At 39.6% G+C, this 12,515-nt stretch overlaps 1 protein-coding gene across 1 annotated transcript in view; it reads right to left on the bottom strand.

Moving 5' to 3' along the window:
• The window catches only part of Agxt2 (alanine-glyoxylate aminotransferase 2), a 48,577-nt gene that overhangs the window by 32,059 nt on the left and 4,003 nt on the right, over positions 1–12,515 (bottom strand). The window contains 4 exon segments of the mRNA NM_031835.2: positions 1,593–1,687; positions 2,922–3,045; positions 6,859–7,043; positions 9,559–9,644. Coding sequence (NP_114023.1) covers positions 1,593–1,687; positions 2,922–3,045; positions 6,859–7,043; positions 9,559–9,644 — 490 coding nt within the window.

The raw sequence follows: 12,515 nt of genomic DNA, 5'->3' as shown, positions 1-12,515 counted from the left end.
GCTCCTGTGATGAAATTGCTGCTCAATGTCACTGGGGAGTGCTGTCCTTTTTGTGTGACTCTTGTGACCCAATTTAGCATAGAAGAAACAGTTTCTAACCCTAAGCAGTCATTCTTAGTATATAAGTCATCATCATCAATTCATGAACTTTCCAAATTAATCTCATCCTTCAATGGGCTCCAAATTTTAATTGAAAGAATGATCATGAAAAAGGGGCCAGGGGTTGGGGATTTAGCTCAGTGGTAGAGCGCTTGCCTAGGAAGCTCAAGGCCCTGGGTTCGGTCCCCAGCTCCAAAAAAAAAAGACCCCCCCCCAAAAAAAGAAAAAGGGGCCAGAGCATACAGCGAATTCTGGTCAGCAATACCGTGACTGCTTCAAATAGATCAATCCGTATCTGGAGGCTTGTGTTCTGGGAGGTTATTTTGGTAAAACACAGTCACAATGAATTATTACCATATTTACTTGATAGCAAATGTTTCTTTAGGCTTGTGAAAAAACGCACACAGACTGTATATGGAATCTGTTGTGTTGTTCTATGACACAAATTTTCGAAAGTAGACAGAAATCACCCTGAGATGAATTTTACATAGGACTAACTTCCTCCCCCTCTTCCTCCTCCTCATCTCCTTTTTTTGTTTGTTTGTTTGATCATTTGTTTGTTTTTGAGATAGAGTTTTACTGTGTAGTCTTGGCTATCCTGGAACTCTGTACACCAGGTTGGCCTTGAACTCACAGACACTGGACTGCCTTTGCCTCCCAAGGGCTAACTTCTTCATTCCATAATTTTGTTTTTGTTGATTACTGTTATTCATGTCTTTTATATAAATCTTGTAAACTCTGTAAATGTGCCAAAGCTGCAAAGTAGGATCACATTTTTCTGTTATTTTAAATGCTAATATATTTATCAAGAGTGTATAAGGCCAGCTGGGTGTAGTGCCTCTTGCCTTTAGTCCCAGCAGAGGCAGGTGGATCTCCGAGATTTCAAGGTCAGCCTGGTCTACAAGGAGAGTTCCAGGACAGCCGGAACTGTTACACAGAGAAACTTTGTTTCAAAAATAGAAAAGAAAACAGAAACCAAACCAACCAAACAAAAAACTAACAAAAACTAGCTCTCCCCTCCAACCCCCCTTCCCCCAACAATAACCAAAAAAAAAAAGAAACTCTCCCCCATTCCCTCTTTCCCCTCTTTTCTGAGAGGGTGGCACCTCCCTAGATATTCTTCTACCTTGGTATATCAAGTGTCTGCCAGATTAGGCACATCCTTTCCTCAGTGTTTAGGATGTAAATAAATAAATAAATAAATAAATAAATAAATAAATGTAAATTAAAAATATAAATCTAGAGTATGTCCTGTAAAATACAGATCTGTATTTTATAAGAAATCTCAATAAGTATAAAATTGCAAAAAAGGGAAAACAAAACAAAACAAGAAAAGAGTTTATAAAGCCAATTTGGATGGAATTATCTCATCAAATTCACCAGATTGATCCTGCTCTCAACTGGACGTTGGAAGGATGCTGGGGAATTGCTAGATTTAGTGTTGGGCTAATTCACTGTCTGTTGCCAAGCTGAATGTCATAAAGTATGGTTACCTGAAAGAAATGATGTCTGTGTGGTTCGAGTATGCCCTGGCCATCACCATGGCCAGGTCATTGGCTTCTGATCCACTGTTTACCAAGAAAATGACCTGGTAGAAAGGCAAGACGCATGACATAGGACTTTTAGTTCCCTGTTGCTCAGTTCACGCAACATTGCTGAAGACCAGACATTCTGGCTTCCATTAAAGAGAGTTCCCTTAGGTCAGCTTCTGTTCCCAATCACCCCCTTCCTTTTAACTACTACATAAATGCAACAGCCCTCCCTTGAACATCTGTTAAGTGCTACAAAAATGGCTGAGAGGTTGACTCATTTGTGAAATCCTGCTCTTTTATTAGCTTTAACGGATGAGCTGCAAAATGGGAAGATGGGATGACTTTATGAGAGGCTCACGGAGGTCAGCAGCAGAGAACATGCACGGACGAGGTCTTTTGGTTCCTGAATCTAATCCATCTTCACTTATGAAGGCATGGAAGGAGGCAGGACCCCAACCTAGACACCCTAAGGAGGTATGATGTTGCTGTGTGACTACAGCAACGAAGTGCAGCTCAGTCTGAACAAAACAGTGGGAAGAACTGAAGAGGTCCAGCTCCTCCAGACAGGTACAAGGAGACACACATTTGTGGCCTTTCCAACTACCCTTCTACTCTTCATGAAATCTGGATCTGAACACAGGTGGTGGCCATTCCAAACTCCTTTTTCTATTTTGGATAACATAGTAAATGGAATCTCAAGATGAGATAATAAAGTAATAATTAAAGCATGTATTGAGCACTAATTTATGTCTGTCTGTCTGTCTCTCTTTTACACACACACACACACACACACACACACACACACACACTTATGTACTCGTTTAACACCTGCATTTAAACGTTGGCAGACATCTTTAGATGTCAGTTCAGAGTCAACTATAATTCATTTCAGATGTAGAAAATATCTCATTCAGTTAAAACCTCTAAGTGCATTTTAGACAAATGTTATTTATAAGAAATGACTGCCGTTTTTATGAAAGGAAACGAAAGATGACTTTGCAGAAGTAATGTGGGGCAAAAAGAAGAAAATCTCTTCACTGGGAGGCATCTGATGGACTGGGATTCTCAAAGAGAGGTTTCTGGAATGATGTGAGGAAGTGACCAAGGAGAGAGAGGGAACTCAGAGGGGACAGGTATATGTTGACTCTTTTCACCCGGATTCCTACACCACTTTCTTCAGCTGAAGTGCTCTTAGGTGTGGCTCTCTCCTCACCATGGCAGACATTCAGTGCCCAGACTAAATTCTTTGGACTCACAGATCACCATCCTTGTGAGCTGGGAGCACTGTACCTTAAGAGGCTCAGGAAGGAGTGCTGACAGCCTCTCTGCATATTCATGCATCGGAGAGTGGAAGAAGACAGAACTTGTATGCCACAGGCGGTCCATCTGCTTTTTTGCCACGGCAGTTACCTTCCTGGAGAAACAAAGAACCAGTTAAGCACATACCACCAGCAGCCATGGCCTCTCTCCAGGGCCACCGAATCCGGGCCCTTGGCTGCTTCTTCAAGAGCTTCAGGTTTCAAATGTACACTCTACTACTCTTGTTGGAACAGTGATCAGTGGTAACAAATATTTTATGTTCAAATAAAAATGTTGAAGTCTCATTCTTTAGAGAATCAGTTTAACCTTACTGATTAGAAAGCTCACACGAGAGCAAGTAGCAACTGAAGGCAGATAAACATGTGGGTCCAAATAGAAAGGTCTTGGGAAGGTGGGGAAAGGGGAGCAGTGGTCGGTGTTTGATCCACACCCTAATCTTTGCTATTAATATCTGACACATCTAAAAATTAGTTCGACTACTGAATGATTTTGGGAAATGCCAGGCTAAACAAATTCCTTGGCTGTGGGACTTGCTGGTACCTTTGCTTGGTATACTTCTAAGAAGGAGAGAGGGAGAGTTCATAGTTCTTTTATTATTAGTTCTCTTGTTTATTTTTTATATTACTTTTACTATTTTTCATTATTATTATTTTTATTATATTTCATTCACATATACTATATTTTATTTATTATATAATTACCTTATTATAACATACAACATAATACACAATATATAACATAATATCTAACACATGATATATAATATATAATATAAACATATAAAATATACAATACATTATATATAATATAACATAATTATAATTATGCAATATATTATTTTTAAATTTATTTTATTTTTTATTGGATTTTTTATTTACATTTCAAATGTTATCCCCTTTCCCGGTTTCCTGTCCATAAACTCCCTATCCCATCTCTCCTCCCTCTTCTCTGAGGGTGTTCCCCTACCCATTCACCTACCCCTTCCCACCTCCTGGACCCGACATTCCCCTACACTTGGGGGCCTGTTCGAGCCTTGGCAAGACCAAGGGCTTCTCCTCCCATTGGTGCCCAACAAGGCCATCCTCTGCTATATATGCAGCTGGAGCCATAGGTCTGTCCATGTGTACTCTTCGGATGGTGGTTCAGTCCCTGGAAGCTCTGGTTGGGTAATATATAATTACATATTATATTATATTATATTATATTATATTATATTATATTATATTATATATTTTATGCATTATTTTTTATTACTTATTTTTATTATTTTTATTTTTAGTATGCTTTTATGGTTACTTTTTTATTATTATTTCTCTTCTTATCCTTTCCTGGAACTCTTTCCCAAGGAATGCCTCCTGCAATTATTAATACACAGACCCCACTTAAGAAAATTATAAAGTGTCAGTAGATCTTTAAAGAGATAAGATCCTTGACAACATCCCGGATGACAGAAGTAAATCTGTGAGCCACATGTTGAATGGAGGGGACATGGGTTACTACTGGGAATGTGGTGGCCAGCTAGGTGGCTAAGGTGGTCTTCCTTTGGAGAGCAGAAACACTCTGAAAATACTTGTGTTGATGAGATAAGTGGGAAGAGGAACTCTGAGACTAGGGAGTTGTCAGCAGAGGTCTCATACCTCAGATGGCATCAGGTTGGCTGTAGGAACTGAGAAGGAAGAAAACTCAAAGACGACTTTGACATTCTCGCCTAGGACGCTGGACAAATTCCAGAAGTAACTCAGGGGTACAGCTGTCTCTCAGGCAGATGTTTCACATGTATCTCTTGAATAAGTGGCTGAGTGAATAAAATCAGTTTTGTGGAAATCATGGGTTTAGTCTTAGAATATATTGGGGTGAGAGATATCCTGTGTGGCATTGGGGAGTGTGCGGGCCATCCTGGTGCCCTCACTGAGGGTATTCAACCTGTTCTTGTCTTTTGGTGAGGACCCATGGCTGAAGATAGCACATTGCATAAAGCAGTTGAAAATGTAGCTAAATAAACAGGGCAGGAAGGGTGGTAGAGAATGTGGTGAGATGGTGAGAGAAAAAAAAAAAAAAGAAAGAATACAGACCAGGATCCCTGGAGTCAGGATCAGGTGGAGATTAGAAGTTTTATGAAGTCATGAAAGTGAGTCCCACTGCCTGGGACATTGTCAGTGCTGGGAGGACTCAGCCGATACTGTTCTGCTTTCGTTGAATGTGTGTACTTTGCCTTAAAGCACTTCTGAATAGCTTGCATGCTCACTGGGACTTGTACATTCTGAAAACAGAAGAGTGCATAGGAAGTAGAGAAGGAGAAGCATTCTAGGCAAAAATGTCAAAGTTGTCTGTGTGTGGAGGACTAAGTTATTTCTTTTCTGTTAGCAGTTGCAGGAGAGATCCCTTGCCCCTTGTATTGATGGGAAGTATAATTTACTTTGTCTATGCTGTTTTTCCAGTATCCATCAAACATTAACTTCACTCACCAAATTTGTTAGGGCAAGAGAGAACAGAGCATTTCACAGCTCAGTACGCAGTGCAGAAGGGTGTGGGGTTGTGGGTGTGGGGGATGGGGACAGAGGAAGAAAAACAGCAGTTAGCTGTAAAAGGACCTCTCCTAGAAATAGCTGCAAACACAAGACCAGAACAGCGGCAATAATATGTTCACATGGAAGGGGGAAAATTTCACAGGATTCTCCTCCTAGAAAAAAGAAAAGAAAAGAAAAGAAAACAAAACAGAACAAAAAAACCTATAGGCAGCCATTGACTCCTGAGAGAAGGAGAGTTACCCTATTCCAGGGAGGAGCCTACTTACCGATTGTCCAATGGGGAGTGGTTATCTCTGATAATGCATGCACATAAACAAAAACAAACCCAGCAGGTTGTATTCATATATATGTATTACATATATATAATATATACATATATATACACACAATACATATTTGTGGGTATACATATCTACATAACAAATATAATCAAGAAAAAGAATCTATCAACTTGAGAGTGAGTGAAGTGTGAGAAGGGTTTAAGGGAGAGTAGTTGGGAGGGGCTGGAAGTGACAAGGGAGGGGGAAGTGGTATAGTCCTCATTTGGTTAAGAACACTTTAAAAGAGCTTCATCATAACTCTGATAAAATAGCACATTATATAGAAACATTTTAAAAGAATTATTTATTTTATGTATATGAGGACACTGTAGCTGTCTTCAGACACACCAGAAGAGTGCATTGGATGCTATTACAGAGGATTGTGAGCTATCAGTGGGAATTGAACTCAGGACCTATGGAAGAGCAGTCAGTGCTCTTAACCACTGAGCAATCTCTCTAGCCCCCTATATATAAAATTCTAAAAGAATGAAAAGGCCACCTAGAAACCCAGAGGGTCAGGGAGGAGTGTCCTGAGAGTCTGTGAGTGGGGGAGCTGGTCATAGCTTCAGACAATCTCAACTTTAATTCATACATTTCTAAGTAAATTTTCAGCCACAGATGCATTTCTGTATTATAATTTCATTCCTCATCAATCTCTCAGTGCTGGCAGAGATACTCCCTCATGGATCTAGCAGTTCTCACGGGCCATCCTTCACGGAATTCTCTTGTCTTTGTGTTTGCCTATAAGGCACTTGTCTTTTCTCTTGGTGCATCCCTGCCTTTGGAAAGCTTCCTTCATCAAGAAACACACAGAGACGTTGACTCACATGTTGCATGTGCACCAGGAATGATCAAAGCTTCCATGAGAAAGAAAAAAGTACAGAATCAAGTCTGTCTGTTTGTTTCTTTACAGAGGAAAGCAAGTAGGTGCATGTCAGTACAACAGATAGAATTTAAGGCCAGGATATAGAAATCAAGGGTTCTGAGTTACACAAATGGTTGTTTTCCATGTTTTTATGCATTTTAAGGATACTCTTCTTTTCTTTTAAGGATACTCACGGGTGGCAGTGACCAACACCAACAGTTACAATCCCAGAGAAGAAGTCCAGGTATCTGTTTCCTTCCGAATCAAAGAGCCATTCCATGTGTCCCTGGTGGAGCAGCAAAGGCTTCTGGAAATAGGCTGTATTCACAGGAGAAAGGTGCTGCTTATGAATCTCCAGGACATGGTTGTAGGCCAGAGACTAGGATAGACAAATTAAAATTTGTTTTCTTAATCCTGCGTTCTATAAGATCAAGAGCAAGTCAGTTTACCAGGACCTAATCGCCTTAGTGTGGGCTCTCAGATGGGTACATTACCCAGTGTGCTCTGGGAAAAGTGAGGTCCTCTGTATTTAGCTCCTGTTTATTCAGTGTTTCTTCTCATTTAGGATTCCTTGTTAGAGTACTTGTGAAGAGGGTTGGAATTCTCACCTCTCGACCGAAAGCCTTCCTTTCAAGTTGGCTTTACCAGGAAAATAAAACAGCTTGGAAATGAGTGCTCAAATTAATGTCATGTTTGCTGCTATGGGATTTTGAAAATTAAACAAAGAAACGAACAAACAAACAAACACCCTAAACTAAATCAATGGCTGGCCATAGTGGCACTCACCTTTAATTCTCACACTTGAGGGGCAGAGGCAGGTGAATCTCTGAGTTCCAGGACAGCCTGGGCTACAGAGAGAGAGAGAGACCTTGCCTCAAACAAAACTAATCAAGCCAAGAAGCAAACAAAAAATAATCAAGGAGATGTTGGCCATTGAATCCAGGGTCATGTGCGTGCTAGGCCTGTGCTTTATCAGCGAGCTTCACACCCTACTTTTCTTTCTTTCTCTGAGCATATTTGTATGTATGTGTACATGTGTACGTGTGTGTGCATGATTGTGTGCTTCTGTGACTCTCTCTCTCTCTCTGTGTGTGTGTGTGTGTGTGTGTGTGTGTTTATAGACCAATGGTCAATATTGAGTATCTTCTTCAATTGTTCTCTTCTTTATTTTTTTGGAGCCGGATCTCCCACAGAACCTGGAGCTCACTGATTCTGTTAAGAGGACTAGACAGAAAGCCCTAGTCTCTGGTTTCCCTGGGTCATGAGGATCACAGGCATGTGTTGCCATGCCGAGCATTTCATGTGTGCCCCAGAATGTCAACTCATGCTTCCTAGCCAACACTCAAGACACGGAGCTAATCTCCCTACCGTGACTTGTTTTAAATAACAAACCCTCCCAACATCCTAAAGTTGCTTTAATCCCATCACTCAGAAGGCAGAGGCAAGTGGATATCTGTGGGTTTAAGGCTAACTCAGTCTACACAGGAAGTTCTTGGACAGCCAGGGCTACATAGAGAGACATTGTCTCAAACACAAATCCCAGAAAAACAAAAACAAAAAACACAAACAAGAGCAACGAAAGGCAGAGTTTATTCGTGGCTCACGGTCTACCATGTGGGAAAGTCAGAGCCAAATTGACAGAACTGGTCAAATCATATCCACAGCCAAGAGACAGAAGAACAAACACATGTGCCCAGGAAGCTGCCTCCTGTTTATTCAGTCCAGGACTCTAAGCTTAGGGAGTGCTCTCACTCACGATTAAGAAGGGTTTTTCAACATCAATTCATGCTATCAAAATATTTCCCCACAGGCATACAAAGGGATCATTTCTCAGTCGAGTTTTGATTCTTTCAAGCTGACACCACACCCATGGTTTCTTTTTATAGAGCTTTGGATTATACTGATTTTCAAAATTAGGTCCAATGAACATGATATAGAATAAAAATTGTTCTCTCTCTCTCTCTCTCTCATGTCTGTATGTGTGTATGTGTGTTTTTATGTGTGTGTGTATGTGTGTGTGTATGTGTGTGTGTGTGAGAGAGAGAGAGAGAGAGAGAGAGAGAGAGAGAGAGAGAGAGAATATGTGAGACTGACAGAGAGGAGAGGGGGAGGAAGAGGAGGAGGAGGGAGAGGAGGAGGAGAAGAGGAAGAAGAAGAAGAAGAGAGGGAGAGAGGCAGGGAGGAGACAGAGAAAGTAAGAAATCATTATCAATTTGATAACAGGAAAATATTCTTTCTAGAGGGAGAATGATCATGTGATGTGATGTATTGCCATGTGTAAATTAAGATAACAACATTGTACAAAGAAATAAGGGATTTAACACTGACTTAAGTGTGCCCCTGTTGTATGTGTATATGTGTCTGTATGTATATGACTATGCATATGTCTCTGTGTGTGTATGAACATGTATGTGTATCTCTGTGTGTATGAGTATGTATGTATGGTCTGTATGTGTATGTGTGTGTATGAGTATGTGTGTGCATGTGTGTGTCTGTGTGTATATGAGAATGTGTATATGTCTGTATGTGTCTGAGTATGTGTGTGCATGTGTGTGTCTGTGTGTATATGAGAATGTGTATATGTCTGTATGTGTCTGAGTATGTGTGTGCATGTGTGTATGTACATATGTATGAGTATATGTGTGTTTATGATCTTATAATCGTCCTTTCTTGTGTTTTCTGTTAGTCTCACATATGCTTATCAGTTCATATATAGCTAGTAAAGAGTGTATGGAGGCTTCAGATCCCCTAACATGTGAAGGATAGGATATCATAAGACTGTTGACTGACATAGCAGGGTTATTTGTAGGTTCTTCCTGGGGAACAGTTTTGGAAGTCTGAGATCTCCCAAGGGTGGCCTTTTTTTCCTTTCTCAAGCCAGAATCACATCTTACCTGGTATTTCTCAGGTGAGAAGTCACATGGTGGCATGTTGTGCTTTGTATGAAGAGTGAGCTTGGGTACATATATCCGAGAAGCACCTGCCGAAACAAAGTGAATTAGGATCTTCAGCGAAACGTGATGGACATGCACTTGTGTCACGCATGTGGTTACCTGAACCAACTTGGCTATCTTCTTTCTTACTTTAATAAAATCACGTTAGTTTTGATTTTAATATTGAGTTATCTTAATAGTGGATCTTCTGGAGGAAAAATGACTGAATCTAGTGCAAAAAGATAAGGATGATAAGGAAGTAGCAGGGTTTTTCCCATACAGACCCCTCTCACAGCTTAGAGAACTCAGTTCAAGCAGGCCTTACTTTCTGTTGATTATTTATAGTCAGGTTGCAATGCAGTACCCAGGGGATGCCTAGTCTCTTTGTTAAATCAATATGGTTTCTAAGCTATGAGTTACTCAGTGCCTGAACTCTGTTGTGTGGTCCAGTGCGTGATACCTGGCTGGCTCTCCATACATGAAATTCATTGATGTTGGTTATTCTAGTAGGGAGTACACACAAATGGGTTTAGGTATCAGGCTGTATTAATATCTGAAAACAGGTCTAGAAGACACTACCCCATCCTTAGGAAAGGGCCACCTACTTAGGACTGTGGGAAAGGGAGAGAAGTTGAGAAAGAAGAGTCATTATATGTCTAGAGCTGGGAGAAACATTTAGGCTGGGGAGAGGTATTGAAATTTTTATGTATGCTTAAGCTGAAGATGTTATATTAATTTGTTCAAGTTCATCATGCTTGTTAGAAAGACCAAGAATGAAAACTTGAGTCATGTACTCCAAGTCTAGGATTCTTTTTCTGCTCACCTTTTCCTGACAGCACAGACTCTGACCTCTCATATAAGTGGGCAGGTACAATGCAGTTAGAAACTATCAGAGGAGATATCTAGAGTCCTTATAAGTAGTTTTGGGAGAGAATGATCCCAATTTAGAAGATCTGAGGTCAGGTTTGTGGTAATTTTACAGGTGGAAAGAACTGAGCAAGACATAGATACCACCTGAACACTTCGAGTGTGTGGAGGAAATGCTGTGCTGTGTGACTGTGAAGTCACTGTCTTGAGAAAATTGATGAACAATGTGTTTTTAAGTGAAGCAGGGATGTAATAACTGCAGACATATTGTTTTTCAAAAATCCCATCCATTTTATCCAAATAACCATGGATGTCATGAATATGCTCTTACTGTCAAGGTAAGTGGCTTTTGGTTATCCATGAAAAAGAATGACAGGAAAAAGATAGCTTAAGTTTTCTGAGAATTTAACCTTCTGAAAGCTTTTTATGGTGGGGCTCTGTGCTAGTCCCTCTCCTGAAATGGAAAAAAAGGAATGTTTCTGAGAATTCAAAACCCTTTTATTCCCCCATTCATGTGTTCCTATCTGTAAAATTGGATTTGCTCAATGAGTAGGCTATAAGCTCATTCACTATAAAGCTCTAAGAATTAATGGGAATGTGCTGGCAAGGAAAGAGAACTGATGGAAAAGACTCGACAAAGGAAAAGTGAGATTTTTACATAATCAAGGCAGACTCACTCATTCCTTCACTCACTCATTCACTCATTCACTCATTCATTCATTCACGCATTCACTCACTCACTCATTCATTCATTCACTCACTCACTCATTCATTCATTCATTCACTCACTCATTCACTCACTCACTCATTCACTCATTCACTCACTCACTCACTCATTCACTCATTCACTCATTCACTCACTCATTCATTCATTCAACAAATACATATGCATAAAAATGGTGAGGCAAAGATTCTAAACAAAATTTATAAATACATTGAAGAGAAAGGGAAAAACAGACAAAAGGAAGGTAGGAAATGAAGATAAACAGCAACAATAGCAACAGAAAAAGAATTATTCCATAAATGAAATACAGCTATTCAATACTTGGACGATTTTTCTTGTCATACTATCCCTCACACTAAACAAACTTCACAAATCATAGTAAAAGTCAATGGATAAAAATAAATTTTTACAGGACAGGAAAATGAAAATCAAAATGTCTCCAGAATTAATCGCCTGTGTTCTTTGTATTAAACAGCCTGTGCTTTGAGGGTTCTTTGTGAGTGGGGCATCGATAAAGTTTTTCTTTGGATCTAGTATATCTGTATGCATATATGAACATGTATAGAAGGATTGTGTGTATGAATTGTGGGTATATAAGGATTAGGTGGAGGAGGATGTGCTAAAGGCACCAAAGTCCAAGTCTTCTGTGAATTGGCATTTTTATGAATATATATTACTCTGTATCTGTTGTTTTTACTGATCTGAAATTATCTTCTTAGACTAAACAGAGGTGGCAGCTCTAATTCTCACCTACCTCATCTCACAGAGACAACTCAAAACATTAAAATAGAATTAAATGTGGAGAACAATATGACTCTTATAATAAATACCAAGTGGGCAATTACATTTAACTTTCCAGCTATCCAATTTTCAGAATTCCACAGCAGACAAATTGCTTTCTTGCTTTTGTTTTCTTTCCTCAAAATCAAAATATTAAAATAAAAAAAAACCTAGAGGACAAAATAGGAAGAGAAATAATCTTTTGTGGGAGTTTGGGAGTCATCATGAAATCCTTGTTTGTTTTTGGTAATGGATTTGTGTAAAGGGTTTTCTAACCACAACAATCAGTTTTCAACTAAGAAGGTATGTGTCAGGAGTCCTTATCCTAGATATTAAAAGAACAACAAGACATAGTACACAAGTCGGTGTGTTGTGACATATTCAAATGCGAGTTGTATCTTATTTTTGCAGAACATCTTTTAGGTAACTATAAATATATGCATCCTATTTTCTATCTTATCTGATATTTAGAACAGACCATTAGCAAAGGGAGTCTTTTTTATCATCCATCTACCTTGGCACTGAGGTAGTGACAGAATGACATCTG

This window comes from Rattus norvegicus, chromosome 2 (assembly GCF_021556685.1).
Source record: "Rattus norvegicus strain SHRSP/BbbUtx chromosome 2, alternate assembly SHRSP_T2T, whole genome shotgun sequence".
In the NCBI taxonomy this organism is placed as follows: domain Eukaryota; kingdom Metazoa; phylum Chordata; class Mammalia; order Rodentia; family Muridae; genus Rattus; species Rattus norvegicus.
This window is presented reverse-complemented; position numbering and strand designations above follow the sequence as displayed.